Genomic DNA, 20,755 nt, shown 5'->3' on the forward strand with positions numbered 1-20,755 from the left:
CCTGGCCTCGGCCGAACGACCTCCGCCTCGCCCGACCCAGGAGCTCGGGCTCGGCCTCGGCCATGGAAGACAGACTCGACCTCGGCTTCGGAGGAGCCTCCACGTCGCCCGACCTAGGGCACAGGCCCGCCACGTCAATAGGAAGCGCCATCATCACCCTACCCCGAGCCGACTCGGGCCGCAGAGAACAAGACCGGTGTCCCATCTGGCTAGCTCCGCCAGATAGGCAATGATGGCGCCCCGCTAGCCCTGTGACGACGGCGGCTCTCAGCTCCCTTACGGAAGCAGGGGGACGTCAGCAAGGACCCAACCGCTCCGACAGTTGTCCCTCCGCCAGGCTCCGTTGCTCCTCCGACAGCCACGACACCACACCAGCTGGGTGCCAAGATCTCTCCGGCTGCCACATTGGCATGTACTTAGGGCGCTAGCTCTCCCCCGCTAGACACGTAGCACTCTGCTACACCCCCATTGTACACCTGGATCCTCTCCTTACGCCTATAAAAGGAAGGACCAGGGCCTTCTTAGAGAAGGTTGGCCGCGCGAGGACGAGGACGAGACAGGCGCTCCCTTGGGGCCGCTCGCTTCCCTCACCCGCGTGGACGCTTGTAACCCCCTACTGCAAGCGCACCCGACCTGGGCGCGGGACGAACACGAAGGCCGCGGGATTCCCACCACTCTCACGCCGGACTCAGGCCGCCTCGCTCCTCTCCCCCCTTTTTGTGCTCGCCCACGCGCTCGACCCATCTGGGCTGGGGCACGCGGCACTCACTCGTCGGCCTGAGGGACCCCCGGTCTCGAAACGCCGACAGTTAGCGCGCCAGGTAGGGGCCTGCTGCGTGTTGACGAACAGCTTCCCGTCAAGCTCGAGATGGGCAGTCTCCAGCAACCTCTCCGACCCGGGACGGTGCTCCGTTTCGGGAGTCTTGAGTTCATGTCCCTCGACAGCAGCTACGACATGATACTCCTTCCACCGCCGCGCGACAACGACAAAGGCGGTCGACAACCCGCTCGCCGGCGGCGGAATCGACGACGTCTTCCCCGCGTGGTGGAAGAACCACGTTCAATCTCGCTCCGTCCTCTCCCCCAGCAACGGAGGAGGAGGCGGGGCAACCAGGGCCAAGCAGGAGGCCGCGCCTCGTCGGCTGTCGAGCGAGTTGACGTCCCCAGCGTCCCAACGAGGGGTGCACCGGGCATCGATCTCGCGTCTGAGACGAAGACGAGCGCCATCTCCCCGCGACACGCCAAACTCAAGCAATTGGACGACGCCAGCGCGCTTGCGGAAAGCTTGCTGGGCATCGCCCTCGTGCCTGACGCGACGGTGCAGTCAGTCCCCGACGTGACTTCATCGCCGCTCGACGATCAAGAGGTACCAACCGATTCCCATCCTACGCCTTTTGGATTCGGCGTCAACCCGCCTAGCAATCTTGCTTTGGCGGGCATTCTCGTAGAGTCGAGTCCAAACCCTCTGGGGTCTCGCATGCGGTCGCCTTGGGACCGGTTGACGGACGTCTCGACCTACGGGCCCTCTGGGTCCGAGGAAGACGACGACCCCAGCATCTGTTGGGATTTCTCTGGACTTGGCAACCCCAGTGGCATGCGGGACTTCATGACCGCGTGTGACTTCTGCCTCTCCGACTGTTCCGACGGTAGCCGCAGCCTCGACGACGAGGACTGCGGCCCAAGCCGCGAATGTTTCCACGTCGATTTAGGGGGTCACTCCGAAGGCAATCATCTCGGCATGCCAGAGGACGGTGATCTCCCTAGGCCGGTGCCTCGCGCCGACATCCCGCGGGAGCTAGCTGTGGTCCCCGTTCCGGCGGGGGGTTACGACCCACAGCTCGAGCAAGTCCGCGGGGCGTAGGCCAGGATCGACGTAGGAGCAGGAGCGCTTGAGCCGATCCGCCGGGACGCCGGGCAGGCATGGGTGGGCCAACCCCCGGCCGGAGAAATATGTCACCTGCCCCAGGGTCTCCAGCACCGCGTCGCCGACGACGTCAGGGTCAGGCCATCGCCTGCATCCAGTGGGGTCGGGCCTTCATCTCACGCCTCGGCGAAAGAGGCCTGCCTCTGTACTGCCTCTTAAGGAAGGCCGAGTGCTTCACTTGGACCCCTGAGGCCGAGGAAGCTCTCGGGAACCTGAAGGCGCTCCTCACCAAGGCGCCTATCTTGGTACCCCCAGCTGATGGAGAAGCCCTCTTGGTCTACGTCGCCGCGACCACTCAGGTGGTTAGCGCCGCGATTGTGGTCGAAAGGCAAGAAGAGGGGCATGCATTGCCCGTTCAGAGGCCAGTTTACTTCGTCAGCGAGGTACTGTCCGAAACCAAGATCCGCTACCCACAAGTTCAGAAGCTGCTGTACGCAGTGATCCTGACGAGGCAGAAGTTGCGACACTACTTCGAGTCTCACCCGGTAACTGTGGTGTCATCCTTCCCCCTAGGGGAGATCATCCAGTGCCGAGAGGCCTCGGGCAGGATTGCGAAGTGGGCGGTGGAAATCATGGGCGAGACCATCTCGTTCGCACCTCGGAAGGCCATCAAGTCCCAAGTCTTGGCGGACTTCGTAGCCGAATGGGTCGACACCCAGCTACCGACGGCTCCGATCCAACCGGAGCTCTGGACCATGTTTTTCGACGGGTCGCTGATGAAGACGGGAGCCGGTGCGGGCCTACTCTTCATCTCGCCCCTCGGGAAACACCTACGCTACGTGCTACGCCTCCATTTCCTGGCGTCCAACAATGTGGCTGAGTACGAAGCTCTGATCAACGGATTGCGAATCGCCATCGAGCTAGGGGTCCGACGCCTCGACGCTCGCGGCGACTCGCAGCTCGTCATCGACCAAGTCATGAAGAACTCCCACTGTCGCGACCCGAAGATGGAGGCCTACTGCGATGAGGTTTGGCGCCTGGAAGACAAGTTCTACGGGCTCGAGCTTAACCACATCGCTCGGCGCTACAACGAGACTGCGGACGAGCTGGCAAAAATAGCCTCGGGGCGAACGACGGTTCCCCCGGACGTCTTCGCCCAGGATCTGCACCAACCCTCCGTCAAGATCAACGACACGCCCGAACCCGAGGCACCCTCGGTCCAGCCCGAGGTACCCTCGGTCCAGCCCGAGGCGTCCTCGGTTCAGCCCGAGGTACCCTCGGCCCCCGAGGGCGAGGCGCTGCGCATCGAGGAAGAGCGGAGCGGGGCCACGCCTGATCGAGATTGACAGACCCCGTACCTACAATATCTCCGCCAAGGAGAGCTACCCCTCGACCAAGCCGAGGCTCGGCGGGTAGCGCGACGCGCCAAGTCGTTCGTCTTGCTGGGCGATGAGAAGGAGCTCTACCACCGCAGCCCCTCGGGCATCCTCCAGCGATGCATCTCCATCACCGAAGGTCAGGAACTCCTGCAAGAGATACACTCGGGGGCTTGCGGCCATCACGCAGCGCCTCGAGCCCTCGTCGGGAATGCTTTCCGGCAAGGCTCCTACTGGCCAACGGCGGTGGCCGACGCCACTAGAATTGTCCGCACCTGCGAAGGGTGTCAATTCTATGCGAAGCAGACCCACCTGCCCGCTCAGGCTCTGCAGACGATACCCATCACCTGGCCCTTTGCTGTGTGGGGTCTGGACCTCGTCGGTCTCTTGCAGAAGGCGCCCGGGGGCTACACGCACCTGCTGGTCGCCGTCGACAAATTCTCCAAGTGGATCGAGGTCCGACCTCTGAACAGCATCAGGTCCGAGCAGGCGGTGGCGTTCTTCACCAACATCATCCATCACTTCGGGGTCCCAAACTCCATCATCACCGACAACGGCACCCAGTTCACCGGCAGAAAATTCTTGGATTTTTGCGAGGATCACCACATCCTGGTGGACTGGGCCGCCGTGGCTCATCCCATGTCGAATGGGCAAGTAGAGCGTGCCAACGGCATGATTCTACAAGGGCTCAAGCCTCGGATTTACAACGACCTCAACAAGTTCGGCAAGCGATGGATGAAGGAACTCCCCTCGGTGGTCTGGAGCCTGAGGACAACACCGAGCCGAGCCACGGGTTTCACACCGTTCTTCCTGGTCTACGGGGCCGAGGCTGTCTTGCCCACTGACCTGGAATACGGCTCCCCGAGGACGAGGGCCTACAACGATCAAAGCAACCAAGCTAGCCGAGAAGACTCGCTGGACCAGCTGGAAGAGGCTCGGGACAAGGCCTTACTACACTCGGCGAGGTACCAGCAGTCCCTGCGACGCTACCACGCCCGAGGGGTCCGGCCCCGAGACCTCCAGGTGGGCGACCTGGTGCTTCGGCTGCGGCAAGACGCCTGAGGGAGGCACGAGCTCACGCCCCCCTGGGAGGGGCCATTCGTCATCGCCAAAGTTCTGAAGCCCGGAACGTACAAGCTGGCTAACAGCCAAGGCGAGGTCTACGGCAACGCTTGGAACATCCAACAGCTACGTCGCTTCTACCCTTAAGATGTTTTCAAGTCGTTCATATACCTCGCACCCACGCAAAGTTTAGTCATCAAGGAAGGGTCGGCCTCGCCTCGGCAAAGCCCGACCCTCCCTCGGGGGCTAAAAGGGGGAGCACCCCCTCTGCATCAAAATTTTCCTCGAAAAAAGATTTCTTCTGTCATAATATCTTTCGTGCTTTCTGACTACTTCGAAAGGTGGATCCTGAAAACGACGGAGTACACGTAAGCAGCCAAGGCTGACCGAGCCGAGGGACTCCTACGCCTCCGGGATACGGATACCTCACTCATCACCTTCTGCGATAAGTAACTCGCGTTCGGATAAAGTGACTCCGCTGATCGAACAAGTCTTTACGTTCGGAAGCTCTTCTGCCGAAGCGGTCCTTCGGGCCTTCTAGACTGAGTCGGTGACAGGGCCTCATGGACGGGTGAAAGTACGCGTAAGCGGGAAGGCCGACCGAGCCGAGGGACTCCCACGCCTCTGGGATACGGATACCTCACTCATCACCTTCCGCGAGAAGCAATCCTTGCTCGCACAAACATCCCTGTTACCGACAAAAAAGTCCAGATACCCGAAACAAGAGGAAAGGAGACGCAGCTTTACAACACAGCGAGTGTGTGTTCTCTGGCCTCGGCGGTCGCAGAAGACACACACTACAAGACATTCTGATCCTGCAGGCTCAGGTCTTGACGCTGGAAGGGGGCAGCAGCACCCTCGGCATCGACGACACCTTCGGCGAGGTTCGACCTAGCCTCGGACAGCGACGCGGTCCGAAGGCCTCCGCTCCGAAGGACGACGTCATCACCACGCCCGGGCCATCGCCGCCAGGGTCCTCTCCGGGAATCCGGCCCGAGCAGGCGGCTCAGCCGGATACCCCTGGGGCCTCGGCCGACTATCTTCCAGGGGCGCCAGCCCGACCCGAGGCCTCGGCTGATCAACTCCAGCGTCGGTCCCGCTAACGGACAACCCGGCTCGGCTCCGGCCAACCAGGTTTCATTTTCGAGCCAACTCCGCCTCTGTTCATGCTGATATCGCTACCCCTGGCCTCGGCTCGTCGAAGAGCGGCCAAGGGGTCCCTTTAACTAAGCTAGAAAAGCCTCGGACAACAAGGCCGACCGAGCCGAGGGACTCCTACGCCTCCAGGCTACGGATACCTCACTCGTCACCTTAACACGGGGCGACTCATGCTTGGTGAAGCGATTCAGATAATCAACAGGCGAGTTTTAGTGCTCGAAAATGAGGAAAAAACACGGCTCCGCGCCGAAAATTACATACATGTTCAGGCCCCGAAAGCCGTAATGAACAAAAGCATTGGCATTCAAAGTGCCTTTACAAACAGAACTCCGGTTCCCCCTCCGCAGGTACGAACAACCCCACTCCATAGGGGTAGGCCTGCGGAGCAACAGAAGGCTGACGGGCGGCTTCTCTACCGATGAGATTGCCAACTCCGCCAGTAGCCCTAGGTCTCCGTCTCCCGGCTCGAATGGCTGGCTCTCGTCCTCGGTGGGTGAGAGTACTTCTGCCGTAGCACCTGCCCCGAAGCTGCTGCTGAAGCTGCTTCGTCGCCCGGGGCGGGGGTGATCATTGCCACAGTCAGAGCGGGCGGCGGCGGCCCGCCTTTCTCGGCATGGCTGGAGGAAGTCTCCGCGAAGTCGGAGGATGCCATTTCTCCCCCAGACGCCAGGGGAAGAAGAGGGCAAATCCGACCCACGCGGAGGCAGCCCCCTGATCCGCCTCATCCTCCATCTTGGCCTGGATGACGAAAATCCTTGAGGCTGAGGGAGGGGCAGAGGCCGCAGCCCGGCTCGCTTTCCCCCACCATCAAGCTGGAGGTCCCCATCTTGGGTGACCGCCGGTGGAGGGGTGCGGCCGGGCTGCATGATGAAAATCCTTGAAGCCGAACGATGGCTGAAAGGTACCAACTCCCACGGAGTTGCGTTCCTCCAACGATGAGGCGAAAAGACGGCGGGCATCCCCCATCTGGGGGCTTGGAAGATGGAAAGACGCGGTGCATGAGGAAGGGAGAAGACATGGTCGCCTCCCGAAAGGGGTCGCCCTCCTTTTAAAGGCCACTCTCCCTACTTGCGCCTCCAACCGTCACGGGCTGAGTCTTCTCCAACACACTCCAAGGCCCTCCCCTGAGGCGCGGGGGCTGGGTCCCGCATGTCATGAAAACCGGCTCAGAGCGGAAGAAGCCAAACCGCCGCGCACGGCGCACACGACCGCCCGACAGCTACAAGCGACCCTCCACTTTTGCCCAGACCAACGGGCAAAAGAGGCGGGCAGCCATGCAGGCGGCACGCAACCGCGCCAAGTGGACGCGCTTCTCCGACTCCTGACATGCCAGCATGGAGGCCCAGGCCCACGCGTCACGCAACCGGCGCGCCGGATGCTGCATGCAAGCAACTGCACCGCCACTTGCGCCACACCGCGCCTCCTCGATTGCGGAACCAACACCGCGACTCGAGGCAACCCAGCGCACGACCCAGTAGCGCCAGCCTGGCGCGACGGTCAATGTGGCCAAAGGTGGACCGGCAGTAATAGCGGCGGCAGGCGGGCGGGAGCAGCGGTCACATCGTCAGCCAAGCTCACGTCCCATCCGGGAGCAGCAAGAGAACCCCCTCTCACGGCGTGAAGACGACGCGCCCGTGATCCGTCCCTCGAACGGCTCGCGCACGCGCAACGGCCGCCCTGCCAACCACTCGCCCCGTCGCATTAACTCCGCGGCAGGACAGGCGGCGCCCCTGGCAGGAAAGGCGGGCGACGTTTCGCCTTCGTCGAAACAACCGCACCCAAAAAGGTACGCCGCGTCGTTCGAATTCGTATCCTTTTCGTTTTTTCCTCTTTCTCTCTCTTGCAACAGGGACCGGGAAAGGGGGATACCTCGAAAAGGATCCTTCCCTGTGAAGGAACCAGGCTCCGAGCCTCCTTACTGATCAGAGGTTCGAAGGCTGGCCCCCCGAAGGGTTCAACAGCCGCCTCAGATCGCGTGGGCCCTACACCCACTACTGGTCAGAGGTTCAAAGGCCGGCCCCCCGAAGGGTTCCACGGCCGCCTCAGGCTACTCGGGCTCCGCGCCCATTACTGATCAGGGGTTCGAAGGCTGGCCCCCGAAGGGTTCACAGTCGCCTCAAACACCGAGCGAGGGATGACCAGGGGTACGTTCGATACATAACCGAGGCTCGAGCTGCGCTCTCGAGGTACCCTAGGACATTTCCGAGACCAGCGGGAGCGATCTTGTAACAGAATTCCATCGGAGGGAGGCATCGAGCCCTCGGACCCCGTCGCCAGGGGACCGGGTCTGGCAGATCACCCGCAGGTACTTTTGGGCATGCCTCTGGGCCCCTAGCCGACCCCTAACGAACGGGGCACGGACGTCCACTCGGATTACCCGCTTGCAGCTCACCGGAGACACCATGTTCGATGCCCATCGAGGGTAACATGGCGCTTTCCCCCCCTCCTCCTTGCGGAAAGGCGACGTAGGGGCGTATGTAAAAAAGCCGAGTCTGTCCCTGATCGTCCTCTCGCCCTGTGCAGAGGCTCGGGGGCTGCTCTCGCAAACCCGGCTCCGGCCAAATCGTTGACAGCGTCAACATACCAGCCCGAGAGCTTGGGCCCCGACCGTACACCCGGGCTACGGCCGGTTCGCATGAGGGAACGACCAGACCGGCCGAAGCGTTACGCAAGGCATTAAGACCTCGAAGGAGTGAAACCACTCCTCCGAGGCCTCGGGGGCTACACCCGGCGGGTGCGCTCGCGCGCACCCACCGGAACAAAATGCAACCGAGAAAGGCTGGTCCCCTTGCAAAAAAGTGCGACGAAAGCCTCCAAGCGAGTGCTAACACTCCCTTCGAGGCTCGGGGGCTACTGTTGGGGACCATAATTAGGGGTACCCTCAAGACTCCTAATTCTCAGCTGGTAACCCCATCAGCATTAAGCTGCTAAGGCCTGATGGGTGCGATTAAGTCAGGGATCGGTCCATTCAAGCGACTCGATCACGCCTCGCCCGAGCCTAGCCTCGGACAAGGGCAGCCAACCCCGGATGGTTTCCGTCTCGCCCGAGGCCCCCCTCCAACGGCAGACACATCTCCGGCTCGCCCGAGGCCCTGCCTTCGCTAAGAAGCAACCCTAACTAAATCGCCGCACCGACCGACCAAATCGCAGGAGCATTTAATGCAAAGGTGACCTGACACCTTATCCTGACGCGCGCCCTCCGGCAGAGCCGAAGTGACCGCCGTCACTTTGCCGCTCCACTGACCGATCTGACAGAAGGACAGCGTCGCCTGCGCCACTCCGACTACAGCGCCACTTGACAGAGTGAGACTGACAGGCAGTCAGGTCCTACCAAAGGCGCCATAGGAAGCTCCGCCCGACCCAGGGCTCGGACTCGGGCTAAGTCCCGGAAGACGGCGAACTCCGCTCCGCCCGACCCAGGGCTCGGACTCGGGCTAAGTCCCGGAAGACGGCGAACTCCGCTCCGCCCGACCTAGGGCTCGGACTCGGGCTAAGTCCCGGAAGACGGCGAACTCCGCTCCGCCAGACCCAGGGCTCGGACTCGGGCTCGGCCCCGGAAGACGACGAACTCCGCTCCGCCCGACCCAGGGCTCGGACTCGGGCTAGGCCCCAGAAGACGACGAACTCCGCTTCGCCCGACCCCAGGGGTCGGACTCCGCCCTGGCCTCGGCCGAACGACCTCCGCCTCGCCCGACCCAGGAGCTCGTGCTCGGCCTCGGCCATGGAAGACAGACTCGACCTCGACTTCGGAGGAGCCTCCACGTCGCCCGACCTAGGGCACAGGCCCGCCACGTCAACAGGAAGCGCCATCATCACCCTACCCCGAGCCGACTCGGGCCGCAGAGAACAAGACCGGTGTCCCATCTGGCTAGCTCCGCCAGATAGGCAATGATGGCGCCCCGCTAGCCCTGTGACGACGGCGGCTCTCAGCTCCCTTACGGAAGCAGGGGGACGTCATCAAGGACCCAACCGCTCCGACAGCTGTCCCTCCGCCAGGCTCCGTTGCTCCTCCGACAGCCACGACACCACACCAGCTGGGTGCCAAGATCTCTCCGGCTGCCACATTGACATGTACTTAGGGCGCTAGCTCTCCCCCGCTAGACACGTAGCACTCTGCTACACCCCCATTGTACACCTGGATCCTCTCCTTACGCCTATAAAAGGAAGGACCAGGGCCTTCTTAGAGAAGGTTGGCCGCGCGAGGACGAGGACGAGACAGGCGCTCCCTTGGGGCCGCTCGCTTCCCTCACCCGCGTGGACGCTTGTAACCCCCTACTGCAAGCGCACCCGACCTGGGCGCGGGACGAACACGAAGGCCGCGGGATTCCCACCACTCTCACGCCGGACTCCGGCCGCCTCGCTCCTCTCCCCCTTTTTTGTGCTCGCCCACGCGCTCGACCCATCTGGGCTGGGGCACGCGGCACTCACTCATCGGCCTGAGGGACCCCCGGTCTCGAAACGCCGACAAATACATTTGTTTTGCCACGCTTTTCACATGCATCATTCAGTTATACTAAAGCGCAGAGGCTAAGACCCTGTTTGTTTTCATAGTGCTAAAGTTTAGCACAACATTTTTACTAAAGTTTAGTATATATGGAACCAAACAGACTTACTAAAAGGATAGCGCTAAAGTTTAGCACCCATTACACACTAGCTCTTTTTTAGTGCTAAATTATGCTAAAAGTGGTCCTCCCTTACTCATTAACGCTCAATGTCCCTCCTTTAGCACTACTATCCAAACAGAAGTAAAGTGTTAAATTTCAGCACCTTCTTTAGCACCGCTAAAGTTAGCACCTTGCTAAAGTTTAGTACATGGGATCCAAACATGTCCTAAGATCAAACTAGCTTAATTTAATCATGTTTTTGCTTCATTTATACAACTTTGTGTAGAAACGTTTTTCTTGACTGCTCAATTAAATAGTTTCAGCGCCCACTTGACGGAAGTTGGTGATACAACGGTCTTTGACAATTTAAGTTCTTGAGCCCACTGCAGGAGTGTAGTGTCTTCTCTATTTTAAGGCAGGGGAACACGTGAACAAGGGTTGTTTGGTTGAAGCTCTCCTTGATAGCTCTTAATCTAAATATCAATATCAAACTTGAGCCTTCGAAATTGGGCTCTTGAACTTCATGGCATGTACAACCCTGAGTAGTGCTGACATAATGGGCCGGGCTTTTTGGGCTACCACGGGTACGACCCAAAATCAGTAGCCCAAAACACGACCCAACACTAAGTGATCTAGGCCAGGCTAGCACGGTCCTAAGGCACGGCTGAGCCAAACCTCAAATTCTGACTTATCGGCCCCCCAACATGGCCCGCACGCATGGGTCATGCTTGGGCCGGATCGACATGTAAAAACACATAAAGAATGAAATCGGCCTAGCACACGTGCCTTACGCAGCCAAGGCCCAACACACTTTCTTTAACCCTAACCCCTGCCATTCCTCACACATGTAGACACATCATTCCTCTCTTCATCTACCGCAGCCCACAGTCCACACGTCTTTCCTCACTTCCTCACGTGGTCGCGCCATACACACGCAACTACGCTAACCCTAGCCCCGTTGTTCCTCACTTTCATGCCTATACCGCCACCTCACCAAGCAGACACCACCACAACAACGGATGAGATCCCTGGGGTGCCGGGACTAATGCAGTATAGGTCAATCTTCCTCTTCCACACACCCTTTGACCTTCACTCACTTGGAAGATGAACCCTAGTCGCCACTCGTGGTCTCGCCAATCCTGTTGACCCATCATTCGTGGCACGTGGAGTCGCCCATGCGGAGATCGGAATGGTCAAGCCTAGTAAATGGCGTGATAGCCCAACTGTCTCGATAAATGGCTATGGAGAGCACATGGCACAAGAGCCCACTTGCCTCGGCGACGTGTGCTGCTTCAATTCCCAATAAGTGTGAGTAAGGACAGGTAGCGTGGCGCGGAGTCTGCCACTAGGGTAAGTACATTTTACCACTGATGTGACACACCTAGCTAAAAACATTCTGCATGGTAATGATTTTGTTTTGATATAAGTAGATATTACCAAAACTAGGGGCATGTGTTGCCACCATTTTATCTGACCAGATTGGTGCAAAAGAAAGTTGACTGATGTGTTTAGTTTTATCTGGAAGACAATCGACCTAGTATAACAAAGTGGTATAATGGTCAGTTTATGTGTAGATAAGTATTAGTCAGATAGAGTTAGTTAGTAGTATCTATTGATTGTAGTTCACAAACTATAAAATGCACTTTTGTCATTATTAATAACAAGGAGGACAAAAGTTACCAAACAATGTGTGTTTCCTCGTCCCTTCGACGCATCGCCACACCTCTCTAGGGCTTTTTCAAGGTGAGTGTCATGCTGCCCTGATGTGATCTCTAGTAGATCGCATTAGGGTTGTATGGTGCTCTACCTTATTTTGGTAGGTCTTATATTATGTGTTATTGTTAGCAAGATATGCAAGTTATCCTTATGTAGAATTAATCTATTAGTTTCATTAAGCTTCATGTTATAGATTGACCTTAGATGGGTTGATGTGTATCATTTGTCCGGTTGCTACATTCCATGATGTGCGGCGCCAACACATGCATATGGCAACTCATGAGTCCGATACATATCTAGCGCCCTGCCTTACATGTCTTAGTCACGTCATTTATTCTAGATGGACTTACTTAGAGGCCCTGATCTATGTTCATATGTTTGGGCATTGGCTCGTGGTTACATATGTTCCTAGGGTTTTCAATCTCTGTTTTCAAGTCGTCCGACTAATCGCGATTAGTCGGGCTGGTCGCCGGTAAGTGGCCGATTAGCCGGACGACGCGATCAGACGTTCTGGTCGTCCAGATCGTCGATTAAGCGTCTAGATCGTCCGATTAGGCGTCCGATTAGTTGAATTCTGGTCGTCCAGTGGCGGCTAGGGTTTACTATTGGGCTTCATCCTTTTTTGGCCCATCTACAGTAAGCAATATAAACCGCTTGCCTCCCCTGTTGAAACCCTAGCGCTGTCGTAACCCAAACCCTGCCTGTGCCCCTGCCCATTGTCTGCCCTCTACCGTCGTCATTTGTCCAGTGCATTCACCGGCGGCTGCACCAATACACCGGCGCCGGCTCTCCAGGACTCCACCAGCGTTGTCTCTAGACCAGCACCAGTGAGCAGTGACGAAGAGGAACTGATGACTGGTGCTGGTCCCTTCCTTCTCCCCCTTTTCTATCTTATTATCAGTATGTCTACACTCTGTGGTCAGTTGTTCTTGACTTCTTGGTTCTTACCATCACAGCACCAGTGCATTCTGCAGTCTCTAGTTACAATTTCAGACTTTCATTTCTGCTGCTTCACTGCTTGTAATTTCAGACTCAGTTCAGAGTTTCAGACTTATATAGTGCCTAGCCTATTGGCTATTGCAGTATTGCTTGTTATATATAGCTATATACATATATATGTCCAGAAATTGTATAGGACGATTAGGAGACGACCTGAGGTCGACCAGGACCGATTAGGCGTCCTAATCGTCGCCCTAATCGCGATTAGGCGCCTGGTCGGTCCTCTGTGACGACCAGCTGGTCGCCCGACTTGGAATAAGGGTTTTCAATGTAATAGATTCTATAGATCAAATCTGGGATATATTCTATAAACTGTTCACCATTTATTTGGCCCTAATTTTGGCATATGGTGTGGGTAATCCTAATGGGCTGCTGGCTCGTTTATTCCTCTTTGGCCGTGCGTGCCATGCATCGATTTAGGACCAATGGTCGTCTAAACCATGCTTTAGACATGTTTATTTTCTTTTCGGCCACTTCCAATGCACATTCATTTACCCATTTTAGCTGACTTAATAAAAAGGACAATGGAGTCAAGAGAGCTGATAAGTGTGACCAGCATGAGTCGATCCACACAATCAAACTAAAATGTTTTATTTATTGTTGCACATCTACATAGCGAAGCTAGGTGGCACACCTGAAACCTGATCGCCTCTAGCACTTAGAGATGATCGAAGTCATGTTCTAGAGAGACGTCTACCGAGTCTGCATGTGCAAGCCGCTTGGACAACCGCCCATCAGGTTTCCACTCCTACAAACAGATAAGGACCGACGACAGTTAATAATATGATCAGAAATATGGTCAGCGGCCGGCGTCGAGGGCAACATGAACAATTGGTCTAAACGGTTTAGGCTCGTTTTGGATCCACCTAGTTTCGTGGAAATTGGTTTTTAAAAACTAGAAGATCTCCAAACATGCCAGTTTTTTATTCGGTTTTTAAAATCGGGTTTCTCAGTTTCTTAAAAACCAAGAAGCCACACTCTCCAGCTAAAACCAGTTTCTAATAAACTAGATGGATCCAAACATTTTCTCCTAGTTTTTTTTAAAAAAGCCAGATTCTAGAAACTAAATCTAGAAACCAGTTTTTAAGGGGTGGATCCAAAGACAGCCTTAACCTACGAGGCGCTACGCTACGCTACGCATATGGCCACAGCCCACAGGGGTGTTGCTCTAGTTACCGGTCGTCGCCTACGCGGACAGGATCCCATGATTCGCGTCAACATTCTTCGGAATGGATTGGAGATCACTCAAGGTCCGGTGCCTTTTCATTCATCGGGAATGTCATCCACAACTTCAGTGGGAATTTAGTCCACATGGTGTCTCCACTCTGCAGAGTGAGCTGTTTCAGGTTTTCATTCTCCTAGTCCTCAGTCATGCGCAGGTGTACATAAAAAATATATACACGCAAATAAAAAAGAAAAGGATATACTATCTCATGTACTCATATGTGGCTAACATTGGACTGTTGCCTGGTTATTGTTGATCCAACTATCGTAAAGAGGGGGCAGACCTGATGCTAGGGAAGCAACGCAAATTGGGCCCAATAACTGAATCACTCATTCATAGCTCATGTTTTCAGGTACCAAAACTGCTCCGCTGTGTCATGTTCTCCCCAGCAGCATTACAACATCAGCACACACATCACACACGTCCACAAAGTGTTAACCCAACGTCCCCAACACACAACTTCACACATCAAAATCCGACGGGAAACAACCTCTTCCACCGAGTACTTGGTTTGGCTGGGGGGCTTTGGTACGCACCAACAAAAATGCCAAGTGGTATGCAAGCGAAATCACGCCTGTAATCTATCGACATGGCGCTCAGGCGGTCAGCATTACAATACACAAGTAGGTGTGCACGGCTACTTTCAAGCAACAAAATTGGTCAGGGCATCAAGCACTTGTTGTCGGGTGGGCAGCGCAGGAATAGCGCCTCTCTGTGTCACGGTGAGAGCTCCACAGACGTTTGCGAACTTCAGGGCTTCTCTCAACCGACCTTCATCCTGTTTCAGCCACAAGGGAAATATGAGTGGTTTCAAAGCACCGCTGCATAGTTCAGTTTGCGAGTGTATGCGTGGGTTGCCAACTAAACATATATACCCATGCACCAGCATGTTGCCTATATCCATAGAGAAGTACTGAAACTTTATACGTTCTTGGAATTGTTTATTGGAAAAGGCTTGTGACATGCGACATTACAAGAACTTGTGCGTCTTCCTTTTTTTAAAAAAAATGCACATTACATGAACCTACTTTTAAAATTCAAAGTCCAAGATCCAGGTATAAGTATAACTAAATAATATTTAATCTTTAATTTTTCACAGCTTGCAGGTTTGTAGCATCCAGGAATTGAAAGATTGTAGTAGTTAGATAAGAGAAAGTTGACTCTGGTATACAGTTGCTAAAATTCTCTTCAGATGCACAGCTCCAGCAGATCAGTATGACTTTCTCTGTAACTATCCAAACTAAATATCTTTGAATCTATGTGGAGAAGTAAATGTATTAAACATAATTCGTTTTAGGTCCTTCAAAAAAATCATTTCATGCACCCATCTATAGTAAAAGCGTCGAGGAGGGTTCTGTAGCAGGCTGCAGGAACACCTCAAACATAGTTTCATCTACTTCCTGAAAGAAAGTAACAAATCAACTGCAGTTTCATGTTCCTCAGGTTATAGTCATACCTGGAGCAGAGAAAAGTCTGTGGCTAATTGAGATAGCACTCCAGCAACAAAGGCATCGCCAGCACCAGTTGTGTCAACAGCACTTACCTTAAGTCCACCAACTCTACCACTAAAATCCTGTTATTCCACAAAAATGTACTGTAAACAACATTTTACAGACCTATGTGCATAAGGCATTGTTAGCAAGTAAATGTAGTTAAGATTTAAGAAAAGTTTGTTCACTAGAAATAAATAGTTAATTCCATTAATATAATATCCAACGCCATGTAAATTTTTATTGGACAAAAATCATGTTTATGGTCATGGAGAAAAAAAAGTAAATTCCGTAACCAAGCAAGAAATAAAAATAGTACCCTCTACATCATAACTGTAGGATTACCTTAGAGTAATACCTACAGCCGTCTGGACCTTCAGTGACAAGAAGCAACTTCAGGTTTGAGTGCATAAGTTTCTTTACAACGGCATCATCATAAGGATCCTCTCCATTTGTGAGAAAGGAAACCTCCTCTTCACTTACCTTTTTGAAAAGAGAAGCAAAATGCACAAATTAACACAAGATTTGCCTCTACAGCTGAACCATAATTTACAGAATAGCAACCTTGAAAATATCAGCAGTTCTCCATACGCTCAGGATACCATCTCTAGCATCCTCAGGTGATGACCACAATGAAAGCCTCAAATTTGGATCATATGAAACAAGTACTCCAGCATCTTTAGCAGCTCTGGCAGCTGCAATATGTGCAGTTTTACAGGGCTCAGTTATAAGACTTATTGAGCCATGGTGGAATATCTTTGCCTAGCATAAATAACATGATTAGATTACATTAATTTTGTCACGAATTACATGATAAGAAACCAATAGTAAGTGAGAGGCATAGATATTGGAATGGCAACAGAATACACTTATATATACTTATATATACCTTCCGTATAAGATCAAGATCAAGTTCTTTTTCTTCAAGTAGCATATCAGCACTTGGATTACGATAGAACATAAATTCGCGTTCACCATCACTTCGGAGTGACACAAACGCCAAAGCTGTTCTAGCATGAGGATCAAACAGCAATCCTTGATTATTGACATTATTCTGCTTCAATATGTCAGCTAGCATGTAGCCAAATTCATCATCACCAACCTTCAAAGTAAAAAAAAACTCAGGAATAACAAAATTACATAATGATTGCAAACAAGACTCTGGTCTATTTTGAACATGAAAAGGATAGGCGCAAGCTATTACCAACAATTCAAATGAAACATGGTTCAGTGAAAGCATTATTTTGTACGTATGAGAACGTAAAATAGATACTAACTAAATCCTATCATGCATTGTTACTTTGAAAGGTCTCAAACATAAAAGCACACATGCTCATAACCCCTTTTTTCTGTTAAACAGTACAAAGACAACAATTTTACCTTTCCAATGAAAGCTGACGAGCCACCAAGGCGAGCTATTCCAACTGCAACATTGGCAGGTGCTCCCCCAGGAGCCTTCTTAAAGGCAGGTGCTTCTGCCAGTGACACGCCATTGACAGTTGGGACGAAGTCAATTAGCAATTCACCAAAGCAAACCACATGTGGAGAATCACTCGTTTCAGGGATGCCATCACTGTTTACGATCGCCTTTGTTGGAACTAAGGTTGAAAATTGAATCAAACACGAACCAAATCAGATATTCTTGCTTTGGCAGCATCACATCTAAATTGACAAAATGTTAACTAAAAGGCTAAGTGCCTTTCAGTTTCTGCAAAAATATGATATTGTAGAATGGGTGACCACGGAGCAATCCATAATGATCCCTGATATGGCTATCAACGCACATGAAAATAGCTATCAACGCACATGAAAGCCATGGAGTAAAATCAAGTTCACCACATACAGAAATAAGAATAACAAATAAAAAAATGAAGAATCAACTAAAAGGCTGATCAGGCAGCCAAGATAAGTTAAGAAAATATCACTGCAGTAAAAAGAATTAATTAGAACTGCAAGCCAACAAGTTATTGTTAGCATTAGTGAGCTCCTTGCATAAATAAAAAAGGGATGTGGCCCTTGTTAACAACTTAACATAGCCTTTTTGAAGCATACAACTGTTTTTATCTTGTTTCATATAGACGCCAGAATCAAATGGAGATCACAATCGGACCTGGCAATTCAAATACCCTGATCGATCTAACCTCAAGACTGAAACATAAAACTAGGTGAATTTGCCATCACAATAGGAGCCCAGAAATTCTGCACACAATATTCTGATAAAGCCAAAATTCTGAGCACTGCACATTGGACTAATTTAAATGGAAATCATGTGGCTGACCACTCATAAATGATACACCTAGCTCATATTTCAAGTACCATCCCCGGCCCGTTCCACAGTTCCCCATGCCAATATGTTAGACTATTGCTACAAAAATATCGCTTTTAAAAGCATGATCCCAGTGCTAAGAGTAGCAGCTAAGTGTAATAAGATAAACAACATATGCATATCGCTAGCGGAGACCGGAGAACGATCTTAAAAGTGAGCGTACAAAGCACTCTCACGCCGCACCGAGTACCTGCGCGTGTCCGTAGCGGCGCGGCAGAGACAACGCCGCGGGGACTCGCGACGGCGGGAAGGGAGCGTCTGCTGCCGGCGTGAGATGGGGAGGGCGACGGGAGGCGGCAGAACACCGCGCAGGCCGGCGCCGCGGCGTGGAGAGCCATGCGGATGCAGATGCGTGGAGAGTGGCCGCCGCTGGGCTGGCGGAGGAATCAAGGGGGATGGGGGAACGGGCAAGCGCCGTTGGTCGGCTGTGACGACGCGTGTCCGCCGGCAAGTTCCGCCGGGACGTGAAACACACACACACAGGTGGAGTGGAGGTGGGTGAACAACTTGAGCAACAAGCTGTCCATTCTTTTTCTTTTTCTATTCCTGAATCCTGATCTAAATTCACCGGTTACAGGACACAGGTTTAGGCTTTTAAGCCAACCACTCACGTGTAATTAATTCCTACGCCAAAACACTAGAGAGACGTATTCTCGCAGTTACGCCGACCATTCACACTTACACACTCACATCCTGTGTTGAGCTATGAGCCTATGAGCTCGGACACTTCTCCCGCCTTCAAAGTCAGTCCAAACAGCCGCATCTGAAAACCGTTCTTCACGGTATACTCCCTCTCTCATAGTATATAAGATATAATCACTTCTGGTTTAAACACTAAAAATATACTTAATTCTCTCTATCAATATTAAATACTATATATATAGCACATCTTATATCATACGGTTTTTTAAGGTGATGCTTTTAGTTTTGCTGGTGTCCTCATTTTACTCTTAGTCGTGTTTTTTTCAGTTTTGCCCTTGAATTGCTATAGAGCAGAAGGATAAAACTGAGCAAAAAAAATACAACTAAGGGTACAAATAAGGAAGGTAGAAAAACTAACACTACCGGAAACGGTTACTTTGCCGAGTGTCTGAAGCACTCGACAAAGTCTGAAAAACACTCAGCGAAGGCTTTGCCGAGTGTGACACTCGGCAAAGAAAGCTCGACGAACTGTACATCGGCAACAACTTCTTTGTCGAGTACTACTTTGCAGAGTGTCACTAGGTACTCGGCAAAGAAAAGTTACCGTCACGAGCCGTTGCCGAGTGCCACAGAATGACACTTGGCAAAAGGCCCACTCTTTGCCGAGTGTCCACTGAGTGGCTCACTCGACAAAGAAGCTCCCCGTGGGGCCCTTTGTCAGGTCCGTTGCCGAGAGTATTAGGTGGCACTCAACAAAGGCTCCCTCTTTGCCGAGTGCCCGCCGGATTAGCACTCGGCAAAGGAATCACCAACGGGCCCCTTTATCAGTTCCTTTGCCGAGTGCATTGGATGACACTCGGCAAGGAAGCAACATTTGCCGAGTATCAAGGCCACATCACTCGGCAAAGTGGCTTTACCGGTGCCCAGGTGTGTCTTCTTTGTCGAGTGTTGTGACTATGACACTCAGCAAAGTACCTTTTTGTCGAGTGTTACACTCGGCAAAGTGACCAGAATACCCTTTTTTAATTGTTTTTGCTATTCCATCTAAACAAACAAAAGATATCACATAATCATCACAGATATCACATATACATCACATATCTCACAAAGATCATAAATCTCATAAATCAAACAAGTTTGAACACAAACATAAGTATCCAACACTCAAGAACATAAGTCTCAAGTATCTCACAAAGCATTACCAACATCAACAAGTTTAGACCAAGTTATGTGACAAAGTATTAACAACACTAACAAAGATAATATCATGTGCACAAAGTATCTCAACAAGGTGGGCGGCTGGACTGGTGCGGCGATGGGTTGGGCGATCCATGAGGGTTGTTGGATGCCACCCCAGATTGTCCCTACACAGATAAGAGATTGCATGTGTTATATCAGATGAATATATATCATGAAGCACTAGAATTTTGATACTCGCAGGAGTATGGAACTGAGCAGGGTCAACTGGAGGGAACAACGGAGGTGGTGGAATAAAACCATGTGCGGCACTAAAGCTCTGCATGTACCGGAACATCTCCACCATCCTGTGCTGATCTGCCAAGCAGGCCTCCCGCTCCGCCTCCCACTCTGTTATCATCCTCGCCTCCATCTCCTGTTGTTCCCTCATCTCTTCTTCTAGTTGGGCCTATAATATTTCAACCCAATGTTATAATAACTCAAAGAGAAGGTATATAACTCAAGGAATGACGAGTTACAAAAGCATAACCTGGAGTTGATGTATGCGATGATGTGAGTTGTCCTGTCGAGGTCATATGGCTAGGCTCGAGCTCATGCTCCTTGCTCGCACCTGAGACAGAGTGGGAGTGAACGACGAGTCGATTGCCCCGTCAACAATCCAGTACCGCTCATGCCTCTTGCCTCCTCTGACCCTCATGAGGACATCTCCGTTGATGTCCTCGGTCCTCGAATCGTAATCTGGCTCGTGGACCTCCTGTGTTATGGCAGTGTACTCACTTAGGTGGCTGTAGACGGCGGGGTTGCTATACGCCTCGGGCTCGTCATCTGGGTTGTAGGTCTTGCCCTTGTGGGCCATAGCATAAGCCGAGAAGATGGAGCAAATCTGGCCATCATGTGACGCCGACTACAAAAAAACTAACAAGATAGTTAGAAATAATATCTAAAGCAGTGTTATATACCTAAATTAAAAGGAGGGTGTACCCATGCTTCTGCATATTTGCCGAGTCTGCGGCTGCCTTAGTGGTGGGAGGGACCTTGCATCATCAAACGTCGTTCCTGGCTAGCGTTGTGCGCCTCGTCCCTCTCAGGCGAGCAC

The 20,755-nt window shown here is 52.7% G+C and overlaps 1 protein-coding gene across 1 annotated transcript; it reads right to left on the reverse strand.

Annotated features, from left to right (window-relative positions):
* Positions 1-14,313: 14,313 nt before the first annotated feature.
* On the reverse strand, positions 14,314-18,319 carry LOC100193286 (uncharacterized). Its single transcript, NM_001138429.1, has 7 exons — positions 18,011-18,319; positions 16,875-17,092; positions 16,384-16,596; positions 16,059-16,256; positions 15,840-15,977; positions 15,461-15,577; positions 14,314-14,782 (listed from the first exon to the last, which is right to left on the reverse strand). The coding sequence occupies exons 1-7, from the start codon at positions 18,156-18,158 to the stop codon at positions 14,648-14,650; spliced, it is 1,167 nt and encodes a 388-aa protein (NP_001131901.1). The 5' UTR covers positions 18,159-18,319; the 3' UTR covers positions 14,314-14,647.
* Positions 18,320-20,755: the final 2,436 nt, after the last annotated feature.

Source organism: Zea mays, chromosome 9 (genome assembly GCF_902167145.1).
Source record: "Zea mays cultivar B73 chromosome 9, Zm-B73-REFERENCE-NAM-5.0, whole genome shotgun sequence".
In the NCBI taxonomy this organism is placed as follows: Eukaryota; Viridiplantae; Streptophyta; class Magnoliopsida; order Poales; family Poaceae; genus Zea; species Zea mays.